The 24,592-nt window shown below is 43.0% G+C and overlaps 1 protein-coding gene across 1 annotated transcript; it reads left to right on the plus strand.

Moving 5' to 3' along the window:
• Positions 1-852: 852 nt before the first annotated feature.
• On the plus strand, positions 853-21,072 carry LOC308518895 (zinc finger protein 124-like). The gene is made up of 4 exons (XM_081090688.1): positions 853-1,053; positions 18,136-18,262; positions 18,674-18,746; positions 19,270-21,072. Exons 1-4 carry the CDS (start codon positions 1,051-1,053, stop codon positions 19,307-19,309), a joined length of 243 nt encoding a protein of 80 aa, XP_080946814.1. The 5' UTR covers positions 853-1,050; the 3' UTR covers positions 19,310-21,072.
• Positions 21,073-24,592: the final 3,520 nt, after the last annotated feature.

A 24,592-nucleotide genomic window follows, 5' to 3' on the forward strand; every position in this document is an offset into this window, starting at 1 on the left:
TGGGGGAGGAGGAGAAGGAGGGGAAGGGAAAGGTACAGGTGTGCTCCAGGGAGGGAGAGCACACTGGGTCCTCCTTCCTAAAGGTTTTAAGGGTGGAGATTTCAGGGGAGGTCCCAGGGGAAGAGCTGAATGGAATATTCTGTAGCTTTCCAGGTGTTTCCATTCAGGGATGTGGCCTCCACTGATGGATTGGCCGGCACCAGGACAGGGGTCATTATTCAGTGCAGCTGGTCCTGATGTCAGCCCTGGCATTTTGCTGCTTATCTGGGCCTGGAGCTAGAGGAGGAAAAGTCACCCTGGGGACCAGGCCCCACCCTACAATTGGTTGCCCATTGCTGGACACCTGGGCTTTCCACCCTGCTGACCTCTGTCTCAGGCCCATCTCCTTGCTCTGGGTAGGTCTGTGGAACTGCCCACAAGACAACCACAAGTAAGGGCTGGCTCATGGCCTCAGAGGAGCGTGACTGAATCACCAGTGGGAACACATGTTTTCATGTGAGAAACATTTTCTAAAGTTAACCATTCTAAGTTCACAGAAGTCACTTTTCCCGCTGGAAATGATGGCTTGTTACTGGTTTCAATGCTCTTTTTGGGAATTTGGCTGTAGTTCTGGAAGGATACCACCCTAAGGCATCCCTGGTCCCTGAGCCTGTGCACCTTTTTGGAAAATCCGCACGTCAGACACCAGCTGTCAACAAAGATGACAACTGGCACTAGGTGCCTTTTAAGTGTGTGTGTTTGCAAAGAAGGACCACTCTTCCCTGGGGACTCTCAGCGCTGCCTCTCAGTGCAAATGTCCCTGGACAGGAGATCTGGCTGCTTTGGGCTCAGGCCTGTGCACCTCAGGCGCTAGGGGGCGATGTCGTGCAAAGTGTGCGTCTTATGAGTAGAGGTGGCGGCGGGCGGGGTTAAGCTCCGTTTCCACCCTTTTGTTCCCTTTACTTAAGCTGCGCTGGGATCACATCTCCCTCTTTCTGGCCTCATCTGTCCGTCTGCGATCTGTAAGGTGGTGGGAGCTGCAGGCGGACTCGGGAGGCCCAGGAACCAGAAATGGTGAGTGTGCGGCCGGGCGCGGGGACGGGGAGGAGGCGCGGGTGGAGCCGCCGTGGCGGGACCGTCTCTCCACGGTCAGGTCCGGAGCCTGCGGACCGAGGCGCCGGGGGCTCCGCTGAAACTGCAGGCCCCTCGGGCTCGCAGGGCGGGGCCCAGCCGGGACCCGGGCGTCCAGTGTGTCCCCGCGGCAGGGCCTTGGGCTGCGGAGCGCGTCTGGGCAGCTCTGCACCCTCATCCCCGCGGCTCCGCCGTCGGTGCGGGGACCACGGGGAGGGTCATGGGGACAATGGTGACTCGGCCCCCGCGGTTCGTGCACGGGAGGAGCTGTGGTCTGTGGGGCCCCCGCCCCTCCTTTCTCCCCAGAAGGACCCCGTTTTCTCCTGAGTTTTGATGTTTGTGGAGCAGGCTCTCAAGTCCACCCCCTGTCCCCCAGGCCTAGCTCTGCAACAAGTGCCTGCATTTCCAGTCTCTCCCCCGAATCCTAACCGCCATCTTCCCTTCTCTGAGTCACAGCATCTTATCAGCTATTTGTTTTGTGGTGCTTTTCAAACGGTTAAACACAAAATTCAACTGAGTGAATTGGAAGATCTAACTGGCTTCATTCCTGTTCACGAATCGGGCTGCATCCCATCTAGGAAATAGAATCTCAGAGCAGCAGTTCACAATGGAAGGCGTTTACAACAGGCAGAAAGGAAGTGGCTTTGAGAGGTTATTAGTGAAAGAAAAGAGGGGATTGCTTCAGGCAGGGTCACCCTTCCTTAGGGGAAGGAACAGCCGGAGTCTTTAGGCAGATGAGTGTGGAACAGCAAGTTGCAGAGTGACTGGGTTAAAACTTTACTCCTGGGAGAGGTGAAACTGCAGTTACCTACAGTCCTGCACCCCTGAGCCTGGGGAGGACATCTGGAGGCAGGTTTGTTCTCAGTTCTCTTACACTAAGCTGCATGGTGTAGCCTGCTACACACCTAGGCCTTATGGTATGGTCTGTGGGTCCTAGGCAACAAACCTGTACAACATGCTACTGTACTGAATGCTGTAGGCAATTGTGATGCAATGGTAGGAAGCATTTATGAAAAGGTGCAGTAAAAATGTGGTGTGCAAGGTAGGAAATGGTACATCCATGTGGGGACTAACCCTGAATTGGCTCCAGGACTGGAGGCTGCTCTGCAGAAATCAGTGATTGATGAGTGAATATGAAGGACTAGGACGTTACTGTACCCTACTGTAGACTTATTCACACTGTACACTTAGGCCAGGAAATTCACAAAAAACAGATTCCTCAAGCCCAGGAGGCAATGATGCAATCAAAAGGCACTGTCAACACAAGACCTGTGAGGCTGCTGCCCACATAAAACAGCATACTGCTTCACAGCAAAGTTTTCTTTAAGTAGAAAGCACACAAAGATAAAGAGGATAGTATAGCAAATGCATAAACCAGTTTCTCATCATCAAGTATTCTATGTAGTGAGCGTAACTGTGTGTGCTGGACTTTCATAGGACTGGCAGCACAGGAAGCTTGTTTACACCAGCGTCATTATAAACATCTGAATAATGCATTTCCTTGTGACATTGTGATGGGTATGACTTCACTAGGGATTGCAGTTTTTCAAATCCACTGTAATCTTTTTTATAGAAGGGATTTTATTTTTCATTAAGTTACAGCTGACATACAACATTATATTAGTTTAAGGTGTACATCATAGTGATTTGATATTGTATGTATGGTGAAGTGATCATCGCAGTAAGTCTAGTTAGCATCTGTCATCATACATACTTACAGAATATTTTTTTCTTGTAAAGAGAACTTTTACGAGTTACTGTTAGCAACTTTCCAATCTGAAATATAGTATTAATAACTGCAGTCACTGTGCCGTACCGTAAGCTGCATTTCCAAGACTTATTCTATAACTGGAAGTTTGTACTTTTTGATAATGTTCATCCATTTAACCCCCACCTCACCCCCATACACCACTCCTGCAACCTCTGACAACCATCAGTCTGTGCTCTGTATCCATGGAGTTTCCTTTTTAAAGGTTCCACAGATAAGTGCGAACACGTGGTATTTCTCTTTTTCTGACTTATTTCACAAAGCATCCTGCCCTAAGGTCCATGAATGTGTTGTTACAAGTAGCATAATTTCTTTTTCTTTTTAAAATATTTTTTATTGATTTTTTTTACAAAGAAGAAGGGAGAAGGATAGGTAGAAACATCAATGAGAGAGAAACATTGATTAGCTGCTTCCTGCACACTCCCTACTGGGGATGTGCCCGCAACCAAGGCACATGCCCTTGACCAGAATTGAACCCGGGACCGCTCAGTCTGCAGGCCGATGCTCTATCAACTGAGCCAAACCGGTTAGGGCAGAATTTCTTTTTGTAATGGCCGAATAATGCAATGATATTCCTGTGTGTGTGTGTGTGTGTGTGTGTGTGTGTTTGCACCATTTTCTTTAAAAAATTTATTTTTCATTGATTTTTTGAGAGAGTGGAAGAGAAAGGGAAAGACAGAGAGTAATATTGATGTAAGAGAAACACATCACTGGTGGCCTCCAGGGCTCAGGCCAGTGACGGGTAGTTGCGTCCAAGGTGTGTGCCCTTGACCAGAATGAAACCTGGGACCCTTTAGTCCAAAGACTGACACTTTGTTCACTGAGCCAAACTGGCTAGGTTTTAAAGTTGTTTTTCCCCCAATAAGTTGACACTACTATATATTAGTTTCTGGTGTCACCATAATGAATAGACATGTACATAACTTACAAAGTCTAATACCCATCAGATACCACACATAGTTAATAGAATATTATAGACTACTAGAGGCCCAGTGCATGACATTCATGCACTGGGGGGTTGGCGGGGTTCCCTCAGCTCAGTCTGCCCCCTCTCACAACCCCTTCGGGGTTGTCCGCCTGCCGGCTTAGGCCCACTCAACATCCCTGAGGGGTCCTTAGCTCTGACATAGAGGCAGGAGAGGCTCCTGCCACTGCCCCTGCACTTGCCAGCTGTGAGCCCTGCTTCTGGCTGAGTGCTGCTCCCCCTGTGGGATCCCACTGACCACCAGAGGGCAGGTCCTACATTGAACCTGTACCAACTGGTATTCAGTTGGCGTCATAGCAACCAGTCGGTCTACCATTTGGTTGATTTGCATATTAGGGTTTTATTATATAGGATATATAGGATAGGATATTTCCTGTGCTGTATCTTACATCCCTCTATTTTGTAACTACCAATTTTTACTTCCTTTTATCAGTTTATTTTTTGTTACTTAGATTCCACATAACAGTGAGTTCATGTGATACTTGTCTTTCTCTGACTGACTTATTTCACTTAGAATAATACTCTCCAGATCCCTCCATACTGTCTCAAAGGGTAAGAGATTCTTCTTTTTACTGCTGCATAGTATTCCATGGTATAAATGTACCACAGCTTTTTTATCCACTCATCTACTGATGGGCACTTGGGCTGTTTTCAGATTTTAGCTATTGTAAATTGTGCTGCTATGAACATAGGGGTGCCTATATTGTTTCTGATTGGTGTTTCAGAATTTCTAAGGAGGTATTCCTAGAAGTGGGATTCCTGGGTCAAATGGCAGATCCATATTTAATTTTTTAGGAAACTCCATACTGTTTTCCACAGTGGCTGCACCAGTCTGCATTCTCACCTCCAGTGTTCTCGGATTCCCTTTCTCCACATCTTCTCCAGCTCTTGTCATTTGTTCATGGCAGCCATCTTGACAAGGTGTGCAATGGTACCTGCTTGTCGTGTTGATTTGCATCTCTCGGATGATTAGCGCCTTTGAGCATTTGTTCATATGTCTCTTGGCCAACTGTATGTCCTCCTTGGAGAAGTGTCTATTTAGGTCCTTTGCCCATTTTTTCATTGGAATTTTTGTCTTCCTTCTGTTAAGTTGTATGAGTTCCTTATACATTTTGGATATTAACCCTTTATCAGATGTACTATTGCTAAATATGTTCTCCCATACAGTGGGCTCTCTTTTAGTTAGTGAGGGATGACCAGGCAACTGAACAAGCAGGCTGCATGGGGCAACCAGGCCTGTAGGGGGGTTAGTGAGGGATGACCAAACAACTGAACAGCAGGCTGCATGGGACGACTAGGCTGGCAGGTGTGCCGTGAGGGGCAACCAGGCTGCGGGGGGAGAGGGGGCAGTTGGGGGTGATTAGGCTGACTGGGGGGGGGGGCATTGAGGGGCGACTAGCCAGTGGGGGGGGGCACGTGGGGGTGACCAGGCGAGCAGGAGGGGCAGTAAGGGGTAACCATGCCGGTGGGCGGGGCAGTTAGGAGCGACCAGGCCGGCAGTGGGGGGCAGTTAGGGGCAACCAGGCCAGCAGGGGGGGCAGTTAGGGGCAATCAGGCAGGCAGGCAGCTGAGCGATTAGGAGGTAGTGGTTTAGGATTGTGAGAGGGATGTCCAATTGCCTGTTTAGGCCCAATCCCAGGGATCGGCAGTCGAACATCCCCCGAGGGATCCCAGATTAGAGAGGGTGCAGGCTGGGCTGAGGGGACCCCCATGCATGAGTTTCGTGCATTAGGCCTCTAGTTTTAATATATTGCTGGATGCAATTTGCTGATATTTTGTGGAGGATTTTAGCATCTATGTTCATCAGGGATATTGGCCTGTAATTCTCTTTCTTTGTAGTGTCTTTATTTGGTTTTGAAATTAGAATAATGCTGGCCTCATAAAAAGAGTTTGGAAGTGTTCCTTCCTCTTGGATTTTCTGAAATAGTTTGAGTAGTAAAGATGTTAGTTCTTCTTTGAATGAAGAACTCCCCTGTGAAGCTATCCAGACATAGACTTTTGTTTACTGGGAGTTTTTAAATTACTGCTTCTATTTCATCAGTTGTTATTGGCCCATTCAGGTTTTCTGATTCCTCCTGATTCAGTTTTAGGAGGTGGTATTTTTCTAGGAATTTGTCCATTTCATCCACATTTTCGAGCTTGTTGGCCTATAGTTGTTTATAGTGTTTTCTTACAATCCTTCGTATTTCTGTGGTGTTGGTAGTTACTTCTCCACTTTTGTTTCTGGTTTTACTTATTTGGGTCCTCTCTCTTTGTTTCTTGATAAGTCTGGCTAGCAGTTTATCAATTTTTTTTAATCCTTTCAAAGAATCAGCTCTTGGTTTCATTTGTGTGTGTGTGTTTTTTGTTTTTTTTTTGTCTCTATGTTATTTGTTTCAGTTCTCATCTTTATTACTCTGGACTCTTGTTGTTGTTTTCTTTCTAGTTCTTTAAGTTGTAGGGTTAAATAATTTATTGTCGATTTTCCTTGTATTCGAGGTATGCCTGTAGTGCTATGAATCTTCCTCTCAGGACTGCTTTTGCTGTGTCCCAGAGATTTGGGGTTGTTGTATGTTTCCACACAACAAATTTTCATTTGTTTCCAGGAATTTTTTGATTTCTTTCTTGATCTCATTGTTAACCCATTCATTGTTTAATAATATGCTCTTTAGCCTCCATGTGTTTGAATATTTTGGGTGTTTTTATTGTAGTTGATTTCCAATTTCATTCCACTGTGATCTGAGAAGAAGCTTGATATCATTTCAATCTTCCTGACATTCTAGAGACTTGTTTTGTGTCCTAACGTTGTCTATCTTTGTGAATGAGCCATGTGCACTTGAGAAGAATGTATGTTCTGCTGCTTTGGGCTGAAATGTTCTATAAATTTCAATTAAATCCATCTGATCCAGTGTGTCCTTTAGAGTCACTGTCTCCTTGTTAAGTTTTTGTCTGAAAGATCTATCCAGTGAAGTCAGTGGGGTGTTGAAGTCTTGGACTATGATTGTATTGTTGTCTATTTCTCCATTAAAGTTCTCTAGAAGTTATGTAATGTATTTAGGTGCTCATATATTGGGTGCATATATGTTTAGCAGGGTTATATCCCCTTGTTAGATCGATCCCTTTGTTGTCTCTTGTGATGGCCTTCATTTTAAACTCTATTTTGTTGTATATGAGTATTGCTACACCAGTTGGTTTTTTTTCCCCATTTGCATGGAAAAATTGATTTCATCCCGTCACTCTCTTCCTGTGTGTGCCTTTTGTTTTGAGGTATGTCTCTTGTACACAGCATATAGTTGGGTCATATTATTGTATCCATTCAGCTACCAGTGCTTTTAGATTGCCGCATTTAATCCATTTACATTTAGGGTTATTATTGGTTGATAGTTATTTATTGCCATTTTTTAAAAAGTATATTTTATTGATTTTTTACAGAGAGGAAGGGAGAAGGATAGAGAGTTAGAAACATAGATGAGAAACATCGATCAGCTGCCTCCTGCACACCTCCTACTGGGGATGTGCCTGCAACCAAGGTACACATGCCCTTGACTGGAATCGAACCTGGGACCCTTCAGTCCGCAGGCTGACGCTCTATCCACTGAACCAAACTGGTCAGGGCTATTTATCGCCATTTTAATTCTGTATGCCTATGTTTCTCTCTCTGTTTCTTTTCATTATAGCAGTCCCTTTAGCATTTATTTCTTTTTTAATTTAAATTCTTTATTGTTTAAAGTATTACATATATCTCCTTTTTCCCCCATTCAGTTCTCCCCTGCTACTCCCACCCCCAGCACATGCCCTCACATGCTCCTGTTTGTGTCCATTGGTTATGCTTATATGCAATGATACAAGTCCTTTGGTTGACCTTTTATCCTGCCCTCCTCCCCTGCCTTCCCTCTGAGGTTTGACAATCTGTTTGATGCTTCTATATCTATGGATCTATTTTTATTGATTAATTTATGTTGTTTATTATATTCCACAATGAGTGAGATCATATGATATTTCTCTTTCTCCAACTGGCTTATTTACTTAGCATCATGCTCTCCAGGTCCATTCATGCTGATGCAAATGGTAAGAATTCTTTCCTTTTTACAGCAGCATAGTATTCCATTGTATAGATGTACCACGTTTTTAATCCACTCATCTGCTGATGGACACTTAAACTGTTTCCAACTCTTAGCTATTGTAAATTGTGCTGCTATGAACATAGAGGTGTATATATCTTTTTTGATTGGTGTTTCTGATTTCTTGGGATATAGTCCTAGAAGTGGGATTACTAGGTCAAACGGGAGTTCCATTTTTAATTTTTTGAGGAAACTCCATACTATTTCCAACAGTGGCTACACCAGTATGCATTCCTGCCAGCAGTGCACCAGGTTTCTTTTTCTCCACATCCTCACCAGCACTTGTAATTTTTGATTTGTTGATGATAGCCATTCTGACAGGTGTGAGATGGTATCTCGTATTGATTTGCATATCTCAGATGATTAGTAAGTTTGAGCATGTTTTCCTATGTCTCTTGGCCTTCTGTATGTCCACTCTGGAAAAGTGTCTATTTAGGTCCTTTGCCCCCTTTAGCATTTCTTGTAATGCTTGTTTGGTGGTGATGTACACCTTTAGCCTTTTTTTGTCTGGGAAACTCTTTAGTTTCCTGTTGATTTTGAATGATAGCCTTGCTGGATATAGTAATCTTGGTTTCAGATCCTTGCTTTCCATTACCTTGAGTACTTCATGCTATTCCCTTCTGGCCTGTAGAGTTTCTGATGAGAAATCATGTGTCAGCTTTATGGGGACTCCTTTGTAGGTAACAGTTTGCTATTCTCTGGGTGCCTTTAAGATTCTTTCTTTGTCTCTAATTTTTGGCATTTTAATTATGATGTGTCTGGGCCTGGGTCTGTTTGGGTTCTTCTTGCTTAGGGTTCTCTGTGCCTCCTGAACTTGTGTGACTTTTTCCTTTACCAGGTTAGGGAAGATTCCTGCCATTTCTTCCAAGAAGTTCCCTATCCATTTCTCCCTTTCTGCCTTTTCTGGCACACCTGCTATTCTAATATTTTTAATTTTCACGTTGTTTCACAGCTCTGGTTAGCTATTTTCATGTTTTTTAATTGGTCTTTCATTTTGGTTCTCTGATTGAGTGATATTTTCAATTCTGTCTTCTAATTCACTGATTTCATCCTCAGTTTCCCCTAATCTGCAGTGTATTCCTTCCAATGTGTTCTTTATTAGTGTTTTGTCATTCTTTATTTCAAACTGTTCTTTTTTCATAGCTAATATAACTCTTTTCATGCTGTTGATCATCTTTAACATCATATTCTGAACTCTGTAACAGATAAATTTCTTATCTTTGCTTCACTTATCTCTTTTTCTGGAGAATTCTCTTGTTCTTTCATTTGGGGGTTGTTTCTTTGTCTCCTCAGTTTGGGTTTGTGACTGTGTACTACGTGGATCCTCTATGCCTCTCAAACTCTAGTGCAGGACAGTGTCAAATGCTGTTTCTGACTAATTCAATCAGGCAAAGACTCAAAGTCTGAGAAGTCCGCCTCTACGTATACACTGATAGTATTCTGACTAGAATTGTCCCCCCCAGGCAATGGTCCTGAGTTATGGCGAGAGTGTTTTTCAACTGGATGGGGAAGTTGCTTCTGCCTGAAGGCTAATTGTTATTTTTAGTCTCCTAAGTGGCCTCACAGTTTTCTGATCCATTCACCTGCTGATGGGCACTTAGGTTGTTTCCAGATCTTCGCTATGGTGAATTGTGCTGCTATGAACATAGGGGTGCATATATCCTTTCTGATTGGTGTTTCTGATTTCATGGGATATATTCCTAGCAGTGGGATTACCTGGTCAAATGGAAGTTTCATTTTTAACTTTTTGAGGAAACTCCATACTGTCTTCCATAGTGGCTGCACATTTTCAGGCACATTTTTGTTTTTAGTTTTTTAAACATATTTTTATTGATTTCAGAGAGGAAAGAGAGGGAGAGGCAGAAACATCAATGATGAGAGAGAATCATGGATTGGCTGCCTCCTGCATGCCCCCTACTGAGAATCCAGCCCAAAACACAGGCTTGTCCCTGAGTGAGAATCTAACAATGATCTCCTGGTTTATGGGTCAACACTTCACCACTGAACCACACCTACCGGGCACATTTTTTATTTTTAGATCACTGTTTATGTGTCATGTCTCCAGAGCAAGCACATGAAACTCGCAGCCTGCTGGCTGTATATGGCCCACAATGAATATTTTTGTGGCCCAACCAATATAATGGTATGTAAGACACGTTCTAATAAATGTTTTGTAACTTAATTTTTATGCTATTCTGTTATATATAATCCTATGTAATAAAGAGCTAACATGCAAATGGTCATCACGCCCTCGCACCCTCCCACTGGAACTGCTCAGACACTCAACACTAGGGAGAGAGGAATGGAGACCATCAAGGCACAAATGAGCTCCTAAGAGAGGAATGGGGACCAGCCAGGCTGCAGCCCAGGTGAGGGACAAGCCGCACGCCCCATGATCCTGGGGCGCCCCTGTGCCTGTGCCTGCGGCCCTGGAGAGGGACAAGCCACCTGGCTCCAGCTGCTAGGGCTGCAGCCTGGGAGAGGGACAAGTTACCCGCCCTGCGGTTCTGGGTGCCAGTGGATGCACCTGAGCCCTGGAGAGGGACAAGCCACCTGCCCCATGTTCCCGAGCGCCTGTGGCTGTGGCCCAGGCGAAGCTGCCCACCCACGGTTCCCTGCGACTGCAGCTAGCCCAGGTGAAGCTGGCTCGGGTCCTGGCTGCCTGAGGCTGGCCAGAGATAGGGAAGCCCGGGTCCCGGGTGCCTATGACCAGCCAGAGGAGTGAATTCTGGGTCCCAGGTGCAGGGCGAGGCAGAGGCAGTTAGGGGCAATCAGGCTGGTAGGGGACCAGTTAAGGGCGATCAGGCAGGCAGGCAGATGTGGTTCAGGGCTATCAGGCAGGCAGGCGAGTGGTTAGAAGCCAGAGGTCCTAGATTGTGAGAGGCAGTTGGACATCCCCCGAGGGGTCCTGGATTGGAGAGAGTGCAGGCTGGGCTGAAGGACCCCCCTTGAGCACAAATTTCAGGCACCGGGCCTCTAGTCCTATATAATAAAAGGCTAATATGTAGATAGTCCCCTGGGGAGTTTGACCGACCAGTTCAACCACTCGCTATGATATGCGCTGACCACGAGGGGTCGGCATGGAACGAAGGAAGGTCCTGGCCAGCCCTGATCGCCTGCCAGGCCTAGGGACCCTACCCATTCACCAATCGTGCACTGGGTCTCTAGTTATTAACACATTGTATGCGGGAAACGTGTTTATACGTTTTATGTATTTATACATTCTACCAGTGTAGTAGAGCGCGGGACACGTATTAATACATTTTTTATAGACTAGCGGTAGAATGCGGGTAACGTATAAATACGTAAATTAAAGTTATCGTAATTTTACTGAACGTTGCCATTTGCGCAAAAAATTAGCAAAAATGGCCCGCGCCACCTGTTAGCATGCGATAAAAACTACCCTCAAACAATGTGTTAATAACGAACTACAACATTCGCTAATGACTGATTACTTAAATCGTGTTGCATTTATTTCCCTTAAGCTCAGGAGTACCATTTCTCTCCGCTAAAAATAGCAGCGAATATTTTAGCAGCCGATTGCCTCATCAATAGTCTTGGACTGACTTGTTTGGCATGCGCAACAGGAAATATTTAGCTTTTGGAGATCAACAAAAATAGGTTCATTTGCGTTATGTTTATTAATTTGTGCAGTTATTCAGTGTCTGCTAAGTTAATGTTCAAGAAAAAATATTTTATTAAAATATTCTTTTATTTTATATTAACAATTACTCATTTATTTCAGCCCTTTGTATCAAAATAAATCTAAATTTCTATGAAAATCGAAGCTTTTGTTCTTTTGTAGCCCACATAAACTTAAACCTTTTTTATTTGGCCCGTGTTAGCCTTTGAGTTTGACATGCTTGCTCTAGAGAACCTTAAAAATGGTTACATCATTGAATTTTTATTGTAGTTGAACTGTATGTTAACTATTAGAACAGTATGTAAATTTCTGAAAAGTCAATACATTATCAGTGTTAAACTTATTATTTAAAGGAATTAAATTCTAGAATGGTTAAAAATAGAGTATATAAATTTCTGCATTTATTTGCAGTACATCTGTGAAATAGAAAAGTGCCACTTAAGACTCACTGCCCACATATGCTGTTCCCTCCAGCACTGTTTCTCTTGTTACTCCCAAATACAGTGTTCATCATTTCTTAGCAAATGTCCCAACGTATGCCAAAGTCTAGCCACTATCGCTGGATGCTCCACACCCTTGTGGTGGGCAGGGCCTCAGGAAGTCCTTAGGATGTGGCCAGCAGAGTTTATCAGGCGCAAACAGACCAAACTTTGACCATGTGAAGGAAGGACTCTGTACAGGTTGTGCCTGGGAAGGAAAATGGCCCCAGACCTAGAGCCACACAACTCAGTCTGTGCCAGATTCTCCAGGAACCTGATCTCTGCAGGGCAGGCCCACTAAGTGTGAGGAAGGTGGGGCTCGGGATCTCCCTGGAGGGGGAGGTGCCCGTCAGGCTTGGGGGAAGGTGGGTGGAGTGGCACTCAGCCTTGAGCACCCAACTCAGTCTGTCCTGGATTCTGCCCACCCCTCAGCATGGTGGAGCCACCAGGAGGGGCGTGCTGCTGGCAGTGATGGCGAGCCTTTTGAGCTCGGTGTGTCAGCATTTTGAAGAACCCTAACATAACTCTGGTGCTGTTTCACATATAGAAATTTTTTGATCTTTGCAACCATAGTAAAACAAAGACTTATATTTTTGATATTTATTTTATATATTTAAATGCCATTTAACAAAGAAAAATCAACCAAAAAAATGAGTTTGCGTGTCACCTCTGACACGCGTGTCATAGGTTCGCCATCACTGGCCTAAGAGTTTGTGTTGTTTAATCCCTCCCACTTTTTTCATCCAGTCTCCCAACCCCCTGCCCCTCTGACAGCTGTCAGTCAATTCTCTGTCTCTATGAGTCTTTGTACACTTTGTTAGTTTCTCTTCTTTACATTCCATATACAAATGAAATCATGTGATATTTGTGTTTTTCTTGCTGGTTTATTCACTCAGCATAATGCTCTCTGGATCCATCTGTTCTGGCACAGCGGGTAAGATTTCCTTCATTTTTATGGCTGAGTAATATTCAGTTGAGTTGTACCACGGCTTTTTTTTATCTCCTCACCTACTGATGGGCACTTGAGCTTCCTCCAAATCGGGGCTGTTGTAAATGATGCTACAATGCAGGCAAAGGAGCATATTTTCTTTTGCATTAGTATTTTCAGTTTTTCAGATATATCCCCAGAAGTGATATTGCTGGGTCATTGCCGGGGCTGACCTGCAGACCCTGAATGACGGATGAATGGATTTGTGCAACACAACATTTGCAGTGAAAGAGAGGGCTCAGGGACGACCTGGCTGATGGAACCAGGCAGCCTCGATTGCCCGCCTGGTATTGTTTGCCTTATTGTAGCAGCAGTTTGAGATAAAATTTATCTTTCAGATACAATCAGTAGGGTCAGTAATTTTGGGAGGACACATGTATTTGGAATGTCCTTTAAGTAAGGACACCCACAGATTAAGTAAAAGGATTCCAGTAAACAGCCAGGGGATCTGCATGTGCACAGACTTGTTTGGAAAGATCAAGGAATAAATAGGGGCACAGCCTTCAGCACTCCCCTAAGTTGGAATTCCAATAAACAGGGCAGGCAGCCATCCGCACACTTTCCTTTTGTTGGGATGTCCTCCTTACAAACTTTCCAACCAAGTCTCGTGTGCTCCCCAACAGGCCATGAATCAGTTGTATTTTTAAATTTAGAAAAAACTCCATACTGACACTTGTCCTTTGTGCCTTTATTGATGATAGCCATTCTGGCAGGTTTGAGGTGATTATTCAGTGTGGTTTTAATTTCATTTTTCACATGTGTATTGGCCATCTGTATGTCCTCTGGGGAAGTATCTATTCAGGTCCTTTGCCCATTTTTCTTTTTATCTAAGCTGTTTCCTTTGCTGTTTTTTATTTCATGTTTTTAAATCCTCACCAGCAGGTATGTTTTTTTATTGACTTTAGAAGATAGCAAGGGGGGCAGAGAGAGCTGGGGAAAAACATCTATTGGCTGACTCCCATTCACACCCCAACTGGGAATCAAACACATCCCTAGGGCATGTGCCTTGATCAGGAACTGAACTCATGACTCTTTTTTTTTTCTTTTTGGTGTTGGGTTGTATAAATTCTTTATACATTTGGGAAAAAACCCTTACCAGATGTTTCATTGGTGAATATGTTCTGTATTTGGGTTGTTTGCTTTTTTATTTTGTTGATGGTTTCCTTTTAGTTTGATGTAGTCCCATTTGTTTATTTTTTCTTTTGTTTCTCTTTCCCGGGGAGACATATCAGAAAAAGTATTGCTAGGAGAAATGTCCACAAATTTATTGCCAGTTTTTTCAGCTAGGATTTTTATGGGTTTGAGTCTTACATTTAAGTCTTTTATGCATTTTTAGTTTATTCTTGTGTATGGTGTAAGAAGCTGTTCTGGGTTTTTTTTTTGTTTTGTTTTGTTGTTTTTTTGGCATTTTCCCTGCATCATTGATTGAATATATTATCTTTACTTTATTGTGTATTCTTGCCTCCTTTGTCAAGTATTCCGTGACCATAAAGGCATGGGTTTATTTCTGGGCTCTCTGCTTCGTTCCACTGATTTATATGCTGTTTTTTATGCCAGGACCATGCTGTTTTGATTACTATAGCCTTGTAGTATAGTTGGATATTAGGTAGTGTGATTCATCCACATTTGTTTTTCTTCCTCAAGATTGCTGTTGCTATTCAGGGTGTTTTTGGTCCCATATAAAATTTTTGTGTATTTGTTCTAGTTATGTGAAATACATCATTGGTATCTTGATAAGAAATTGCATTGAATTTATCTATAGATTGCTTTGGGTTGTATGGACATTTTAATAATATTAATTTTTCCTATCCATAAACACTATATATGGTTCCATTTATAGTTTACATTCCAATTACATTTACATTTTATTTTATTTTGTATTAGTTTCAGGTGTAGAACATAGTGTTTATTCAAGTTTTACAGAGTTTTCCGCCATATATTTTCAGTACTGACAAGACCCCTTATGTATATTGGAATCATGTGCTACATCAACATGAAAATATTGATGATTTCGAGAGAGAGTGAAGGGAAAGGGAGAGACACATTGATTGGTTGCCTCCTGCACATGCTCTGATAGGGACTGGAGATCAAGCCAGCAACAGAGGTACATGCCCTTGACTGGAATCGAACTTGGGACCCTTCAGTCCATGGGCTAATGCTCTATCCACTGAGCAAAACAGGCTGCAGCTTAATTCATTTACTTTTAATCTATATGTGTCTTTGTATTTAAAGTGGGTTTTGTTTTTGATTCATCCTCATAATCTGTCCTTTAATTGGTACATTTATGCCACTGACTTTCAGAGTGCTTACTGATAGAGTTACTACCATATCAGGCGGCTTCTGGGGCTTCTGGGTCCCACCCTGCCTTGCCTTTTTTTTTTTTTCTAAGACATTTCACTTTATTTAAAAGAAGCCAATATACAGGATATAAAGGGTATGATATTTACAACAGTACAGTAAACAGGTTGGTTTCCCGGTAAGATCAGTAGTCTTTCAGTGAGTATAAACCCCCCTTCCCCTTGATGCTCGACCCAGCTGGCAGACAAACAGCAACAGTGTGGTGGGATTGGACTGCAGGATTGAAAGTCTCCCTGAAGGGATTAAAAATCACGTAGATGCTAAAATGTCCATGAAGGGGTCTTGGGGGTGAGGGTGCCTCTGCCTCATTCCTTTGAGGACTTGGCAGCAGGAATGCTGAGGGATTTGCCCCAAACTAACACACGGCCCACCCTGAGCCTGTAAATCTTCCACCCATGGATTATTCCCTTCTGAGAGAATCAGCCCTAATCCTTCAGCCAGGGCCTGGAGGAGCAGCCCAGGCCGTGGGCACAGCCAGGACTGTGGACATTTCATGGCCTTTCCACTCCCACTCCAGCTGCCTAACAACTCTGCACTGCTCCCCTCGCCCACCTCCCCCGTCACCCCATCAGGACACCGTGCACAGGAGGGGACACTGGTTTTCCCATGCACATTGGGAACTGGCTGTTTCTGTTTTCTGGAGTAAAAAGGTTCCTGTGGGTCGGGTAAGGTCTCTGCTTGGTAGGAAGTTCTGTAACAGAGCCACTGACCACACCCACCTCCTCTGGGCATGGAGCAGCTCGGGCCCTCAGAGCTCATCTCTTCGGCAGAACTGAAGGGAATACCGTGTGTACCCTTCTGTCCCTCACCCTTCACATGCCTAGAACCATCAGTGTCGCACTTCCTAATTCCTGTCACTGTATTTCATTAGTTTCATACTGTTTTATTATCGTGAATCTAAACAGATTGGTTCAAAAGGAGATAGTTCTATTTTTAAAGTATTTAGTGATGTACGTGTGAGCTTTGCAAGGACGAACTAAGCACATGACCCTTTCTTGTACATTCAGAACCTGCACACACATGTAAAAGCAGGACCCGTTTTTGACAGATGTGAAACCACCGTTTACTTGTAATAAATAATTACACAATCTAAAAAAAGAAAAGAAAATATTGATGATTTCAATAAAGGGCCTTGCACATGCTAAATCTTAAATTGTTCCTCAAGGTTCAGGCCCCGGTTATAGTGTCACAATTCTGCCAGAAAGACTTCTTTTGAGTGTGATTCAATGATTTCAATATACGTGTCCATGTGTCCTAAAAATCAGTATGAAGTAACCCTCAGGCTCATGAGTAGAGGACTTCTGTAGAGTACTAAGTTGTCCTGTCTTGTTCATGACTGAGCTCTAACTCTAATGTCCTATCTCCATGAAATGAGAGAGGCAAAAGGTCAAACTGAGTTACTAATCTACACTAATAAAAGAGAAAAATGGTAATTGGCGTATGGCGATACCGTTTTCATTGGCTAATCAGGGCTATATGCAAATTAACTGCCAACTAAGATTGGCAGTTAACTGCCAACAAGATGGCGGTTAATTTGTATATGTAGGCACAATGCAGGGAGGCGAAAGGGAAAGCAGGAAGAAGCCCCCTGCCACTGACAGTGATCTGAAACCCAGGGGGGAGCTAAGAGCTGGGGGGCAGGGCAAAGGCGGCCCTGGGGCCGCCTTTGCCCTGCCCCCCAGCCATGATCGGAGAATCAGGCGCCTTTGCCGCCCTGGCCAGTGATAGCAGGAAGTAGGGGTGGAGCCAGCGATGGGAGCTGGGCACGGTCGAAGCTGGCAGTCCCAGGAGCTAGGGGTCCCTTGCCTGGGCCTAAAGTGAAGCCCACAATCGCGGCGCCCCCCGCTGCCACTGCAGGTCCCCGCTGCCTGGGCCGGACGCCTAGGCCAGAGGCGTTAGGCCTGGGCAGGGGCGGAGCCTGCAACCGCGGGGAGCTGGGGGTCCCCTGCCCAGGCCTGACACCTCTGCCGGAGGCCTCAGGCCTGGTCAAGGGGCCGATCCGGTGATTGGTGATCAGAGGGTGATGGGGGTCAACGCCTGAGGGCTCCCAGTATGTGAGAGGGGGCAGGCTGGGCTGAGGGACACTCTCCTCCCCCCCCCCCCCACACCCAGTGCACGAATTTCGTGCACCGGGCCCCTAGTAAATATTAAAAAATCTGATCATTCATACTCCTCCATAAGAATATTTTAATTCATTCAGGCACATCTAACTACTTGTAATATTCTGGAGTACTTCAGGACAATATGGCCAAATGCATTTTGTTCCAACTTGAATTTCCACTCACCACTTGGCCTTTCCTGTTTGGTGATGAGAATAGAAAGGCTACCAGGCCTTTATTGTATTCATAGTCATTGAAATTTTATGTAGATATGACAGTATGTTTCATGGACTGCTGGTGGTTATAATAGAGATGACTTTTCTCATAAAATAAAAGTATTTTAATTTATTAACATAGAAGTTGTTCAAAGTGCTCTTTACCCTGACATTTCAGAGCAATGAAGACTTGAAGTGATCACAGTAAAATCATATCAATAAATTCCATGTGTTCTTGAGGAAGTGAGTGCAGCAAATTAACAATAGTCTTACAATAAAATCATACACTGAATGTTGGGGACCACGTGGCCTACGTGAACTTCTTGTATATAAATCCCCAGTGCTGAATGTCTCACGCATTCTCCTATATGCATATATGGGATGTTTTAGGACTCAGTGGCCTTTGAGGATGTTAATGTGGAGTTCACCATGGAGGAGTGGGCTTTCCTGGATCTGACCCAGAAGAAACTCTACACAGATGTGATGCTGGAAACCTTCTGGAAGTTGGCATCAGCAGGTAGTTATGACAAATTTTTGTTTTAAAAATACCTTTTAAAGTATTTTAGAGAGGAAGGAGTTGGGAGATAACGAGAGAAAAATCAATGATGAGAGAGAATCACTGATTGGGTACCTCCTGTGTGCTTCACACTAGGGATCTAGCCTGGAAACTGGTCCTACTGGGAATTGACCTGTGTCCTCCTGGTTCATAGGTTGACAGTCAACCACAGTGTGATTCTGGCCAGCAACAACTTGTTACTTATTTAGTCAATTAGAAAACTAGTGTTGCTTGCTCATTAATGCTGTTTCAGAAACTGAAATATGGAAAGGGAATACATTGGTAATTAAACTAGGAATGATCACAGCTCATTGTGTACTTCAAACCTAACCATTTTTTATATTCTTTAATAGTTTATAATGCTTTTTCTAGCATGTATTTTAGAAGAAAAATGTGAAGACCATCACTGTGAAGATCAGTATGAAAATCATGGGATGAATCTTAGGTGAGTCACATTGACATGAGAAAGCATTAAGAGCATCTTTTTTTTTCTCCAAAATTTGTTTTTATATAGTTATAGAGGCCTGATGCATGAAATTTGTGCATGAGTTGGGATGCGGGGGGGGGGGGGGGGGGGGAGGGAGTTCCTCACCCCTACCTGAACTATCCTGCAATCTGGATCCCTTGCCCCTAACCGCCTGCCTGCTCACTCCTTACTACTTGCCTCACTGCTCCTTAGTGCTGCCATGGAAGCGGGAGAGACCCTAGCCACAGCCACTGTGCTCATAAGTCATGAACCTGGCTTCAGCCTGAGCAGTACTCCTGCTGTGGGAGCGCACTTACCACCTGGGGGCGGCTCCTACGTTGAGCATCTGCCCCCTGGTGGTCACTGCATATCATAGCGAGCGGCTGAGTGGCCTTAGTATATCATTAGCATATTATGCTTTGACTGGTTGAATGGCAGACCGGATGGCCGGACACTTACCATATTAGGCTTTTATTATATAGGACTTTTTTTTTTTTTCCAGAGAGCTATGGATAGGGAAAAACAGAGCGAAATATCAATGATGAGAAAGATTTATTGATGGCTCCTCCTGCATGCCCCCACACTTGGAATCCAGTCCAGAACCTGGGCATATGCTCTGAACAGGAATTGAACTGTGACCTCCTAGTTCAGAGGTCAGCTCTCAATCAATGAGCCTCTCTGTTGGTGTAGAAACATGTTTTTATTGATTTTGGTGTGTAGAGGTGAGAGGGAGAAATAGAAAAATTGATTGGCTGCCTCCTGCATGCCTATACTGGGGTTAATAAGTCTGAAGTCTTGCCATGTTGCCTTTTGGGGAATTGAACCAGCAACCCCCTGGTGCATGGGTCCATGCTGAACCATTGAGCCATATGGGCCTGTTCCAAAACAGAATCTTAAAAACAGGTAATCCAATTATATCGGCCCAGTTTCAAATTTGTTGATTCTTTGAATAATCTCATCAAATGTTTTTTCTTAAATATGAGCGATATGTTTAGTGTATAAAAAATATTTACACTTGAAAACAATATACAGAAGTACCATTAATAACTGTAAGTATTTTCGTAATATCTATGATCCAGTCTATTTCAGAGGTTTTAGGATATATACTTTCAAAAATTGGAATGTACAGAAACTCCACCCTTTCTCTGAAAATGGTAAAAATGTCATTTTTATGCTATTAATAAATATTAAATGGTTAACAGAGTATTAATAATATGCTTCTGATTTTTACAGCAGTCATATGGTAGAGAGACTCTGTATAAGGAAGGATGGTAGTCAATGCAGAGAAAACTTCAGCCAGGTTCCAAATCATAATGAAAAGAAGGAAACTCCTACTGAAATAAAACAACCTAAATCCAGGTTGTGTAGGCAAATCTTCATGCATTATTTATCCTTGAATAGCCACTTGAGTTCTCACATTGGACCCAAACTATACCTGTGTCAAGAATATGAAGAAAGCCCTTATAAATGTAAGGAACCTGAGAAAGCTTTCAAGCATCGAAGCCATGAAGGCAGCCCCAGTGGGAAAGCTTTCCACTACTCAGCTTCCCTTAGAAATCATGAAAGAATGCATATTGCTGGGAAATTGTATGAGTGTAAGCAATGTGGGAAAGTCTTTAGTCGTCTCAGTTACTTTAAACTTCACAAAAACACTCATAGTGGAGAGAAACCATATCAAACTAAGCAACGTGACAAAGCTTTCCATTCTCCCAAGTACTCTGGAGAAAATGAAAGAACACACACTGCAGAAAAACCCCATCAATATCAGAAATCTGGTAAAGCTTCCAGTTCCACTTCTCTTAGAAATCCTGAAAGAACACGTACTGGCGACAAACATGAATGTAAGCAATGTGGGAAAGTCTTCAGTTGGCTCAGCTCTCTTAGAAAACATAAAAGAAGTCATGCCGAAAAGAAGCCTCATGAATGTAAGGAATGTGGTAAAACATTTCTTCGTCGCTACTCTCTTAGAGATCATGAAAGGACCCATACTGGGGAAAAACCTTATGAATGTAAGCATTGTGGCAAAGGTTTCTATTCTCTAGTTGCCCTCCAACGTCATGAAATAACTCATACCGGGGTAAAATGCTATGACTGTAAGCATTGTGGTAAAGGTTTCTATTATCAATCTTCTCTCCGAGATCATGAAAGAACTCATACTGGGGAAAAACCCTATGAATGTAAGCTATGTGGTAAAGTTTTCTCTTATTCAACTTCCCTCCAATATCATAAAAGAACTCATACTGGGGAAAAACCCTATGAATGTAAGCAATGTGGAAAAGCCTTCAGTTCCAGCAGTTCTCTTGCAAATCATAAAATAAGTCATGAAGAAAAGAAGCTTCATGAATGTAAGGAATGTGGTAAAACATTCCATCATCACTATTCCCTTAGAAATCATGAAAGTACTCATACTGGGACGAAACCCTATGAATGTAAGCAATGTGGGAAAGTCTTCAGTTGGCTCAGCTCTCTTGGAAAACATAAAAGAAGTCATGAGGGAAAGAAGCCTCATGAATGTAGGGAATGTGGTAAAACATTCCCTGATCAATATCACCTCCGACTTCATGAAAGTATTCATACTGGGGAAAAACCTTATGAATGTAGTCATTGTGGTAAAGCTTTCTCTTATCCAACTTCCCTTCAACGTCATGAAAGAACGCATAATAAGGAAAATCCCTATCAATATAAGTAATGGGAGAAAGCCTTTATTCATCCCAATTTCCTTCAAATCCACAAAAACTTGCATTGTGGAGAGAAATCATAATGAATGAAAGAACTCACACTGAAAAGAAGCCCTATTATGTAAAGATAGTACAAAAGCTTTGACCATCCTAATTCTTTTTTTAAAAAATATATCTTATTGATTTTTTTACAGAGAGGAAGGGAGATGAATAAAATGTTAGAAACATCGATTAGCCCTAACTGGTTTGGCTTAGTGGATAGAGCGTCGGCGTGTTGACTCAGGGGTCCCGGGTTTGATTCCGGTCAAGGGCATGTACCTTGGTTGTGGGCACATACCCAGTGGGGAATGTGCAGAAGGCGGCTGATCGATGTTTCTCTCTCATCGATGTTTCTAACTCTCTATCCCTCTCCCTTCCTCTCTGTAAAAAATCAATAAAATATATATATATTTTTTAAAAAAGAAACATCGATTAGCTGCCTCCTGCACACCCCCCACTGGGGATGTGCCCACAACCAAGGTACGTGCCCTTGACTGGAATCGAACCTGGGACCCTCAGTCCACTGGCCGATGCTCTATCCACTGAGCCAAACTGGTCAGGGCTTTTTTTTTTCTTTTTTTTTTTTAGCCTCATCTGAGGATATTTTTCCATTGAGAGAGTGGAAGTCAGAGAGAAAGACAGCATTATTGATGTTTACCTCCTGCACACTCCCAGACATGAAAACACGCACAGTGGAGAATAGCTTTAAGAATGTAAGGAATTTGGTAAAACTTTCAGTTTCTACAAGTCTCTTAGAAAGCATGGAAGAACACATACTAGGGAAAAACCTTACAAATTTAAGCAATGTGGGAAAATCTTCAGTTGCGTCACACATCTTGGTAGACATAAAAGAAGTCATGATGAAAAAAAGCTTCATGAATAAGGAATGAGGTAAACCTTTTGCCATCCCTTTTCTCTGAGATGTCATGAAATGTATACTGGGAAGAAACCCTATGAATGCAAGCGATGTGGGATAGCCTATAGTCATCCCAGATCCTTTCAAATTAACAAAAATTCTCATAATGGAGAAAAACCAAATCAATTTAAGGAATGTGGTAAACCCTTCAGCTTCCCAACTAGTTTTTATAGACATGTGGAAGCAAAATCTATTGATAAACACTGTTAATGTAAAGAATAACAGAGCCCTCAGTGGATAGAGCGTCGGGCTGCAGGCTGAAGGGTCCCGGGTTCGATTCCGGTCAGGGGCATGTACCTTGGCTGCAGGCACATCCCCAGTAGGGGGTGTACAGGAGGCAGCTGATAGATGTTTCTCACTCATTGGTGTTTCTAACTATCCCTCTCCCTTCCTCTCTGTAAAAAATCAATAAAATATTTTTTTTAAAAAAAGAATAACAAAGAGCCTTCATTTATCTCTTAGCTGTGCTATCATGCATGATTATCCATATTGGGGATGGACCCTAGAAATGTAAGAGGGTTAGAAAGCATTCATTTCTTCCAGTTTATTGTAAAGGATGAAAGAACTCACTGAAGAGAAGCCCTGTCATGTGAACATGGTAGAAGAGCCTTTGGCCATCCTAGTTCTTTACAAAATCATGAAGGGACTCACACCCAAGAATAAGTATGAACATAGGAATTTGGGAGAGCCTCTCTTGGACATGTGAAAATGCACCTGGAGAAATAGTGTATACATAGAGTGAAGGTGATAAAGCCTTCAGCTGTCTCTTTTCCTTGGAAAGATCATGAAAAAAACTCAAAGTGGAGAGTTGTATTGAATGTAAAAATGTAGGAAAACCTTCATGTTGCCTCATATCCCTACAATACCATGTGAGAATGTATACTGTATGATTGACAACAACAAAAAACTTTAAAGTTTTCACAGATACTTTTAGAGTAGCTAGAAAACTGCACTAGTAGGAAATCCTGTTAGTGTATCTAACTGGTACATGTAAGCCTGTTGAAAATTAAGTCATATACTCCCCGAAACTCACAGCATTAAAGAAGTTCTATAAACTTTTGACATATTTGGTTCATTATCAGTACTCATTCTTATTTTTGTTAGTTTCTTTAAATTGATGCTTTAGAGTAAGGAAGGCAGAGAGAAGTAGAGGGAAACATCGATGTGTTGTCTTGCCATGTGCCCTGACAGGAATTGAATGAATAGGCCCTACACACATATATATTCTTTTTTAATTTTTCAATAGCACTTGAAATTCACTATTTTAGTCAAGAAGTATTGCCATATATTCATGCATATTAACTGTTCACTGTAGATTACCCCTGTGTATTCTTTTCATGTGTGTGTGTGTGTGTGTGTGTGTGTGTGTGTGTGTGTGTGGCTTTTCGCTGGGAATTGTGCTATGGAGTTCACATTAAGAAGAGAATATTTCAGTTTGTTTTTCTCAATCTTTACCCTGCCAGCCAAGACTTTCCTCAAATCAGCCAGCCACTGCTTCATTTCCCTTTTTTTAAAAAAAAAATATATTTTTTATTGATTAAGATATTACATATGTGTTCTTATCCCCACGTTACCCCCTATCCCCCCCCCCCCCATTGTCCGTGTCCATTGGTTAGGCCTATATGCTTGCATATAAGTCCTTTGGTTGATCTTTCCCCCTTACCCCCACCTTCCCCTACCTTCCCTCCAAGGCCCGACAGTCCAATCAATGCCTCTCCATCTCTGGATCAGTCCTTGTTCATCAGTTTATGTTGTTCATTATATTCCACAAATGAGTGAGATCCTGTGGTATTTATCCGCTCTCCAGTTCCATCCATGCTGTGGCAAATGGTAAGAGTTCCTTTTTCTTCTTCCTCTTCTTAAAGAATACCTTTCAGCATTTCACATAATGCTGGTTTGGTGGTAATGAACTCCTTTAGCTTTTTCTTATCTGTGAAGCTCTTTATCTGACCTTCTATTCTGAATGATAGCTTTGCTGGATAAAGTAATCTTGGTTGCAGGTTCTTGCTATTCATCACTTTGAATATTTCTTGCCACTCTCTTCTGTCCTGCATGGTTTCTGTTGAGAAATCAGCTGACAGTCATATGGGTACTCCCTTGGAGGTAACTGACTTTCTTTCTCTTGCTGCTTTTAAGATTCTCTCTTTGTCTTTTGCTCTTGGCATTTTAATTATGATGTGTCTTGGTGTGGT

The sequence above is a fragment of the Myotis nattereri genome, assembly GCF_964212035.1.
Source record: "Myotis nattereri genome assembly, chromosome: 5".
NCBI classification, from domain to species: domain Eukaryota; kingdom Metazoa; phylum Chordata; class Mammalia; order Chiroptera; family Vespertilionidae; genus Myotis; species Myotis nattereri.

Coding starts and splice junctions, on each gene's coding strand:
- LOC308518895 (XM_081090688.1), top strand. Junction 18,263..18,673: donor CTGGAAGTTGGCATCAGCAG/GTAGTTATGACA, acceptor TGCTTTTTCTAG/CATGTATTTTAGAAGAAAAA. Junction 18,747..19,269: donor AATCATGGGATGAATCTTAG/GTGAGTCACATT, acceptor TTTTTTTTCCAG/AGAGCTATGGATAGGGAAAA.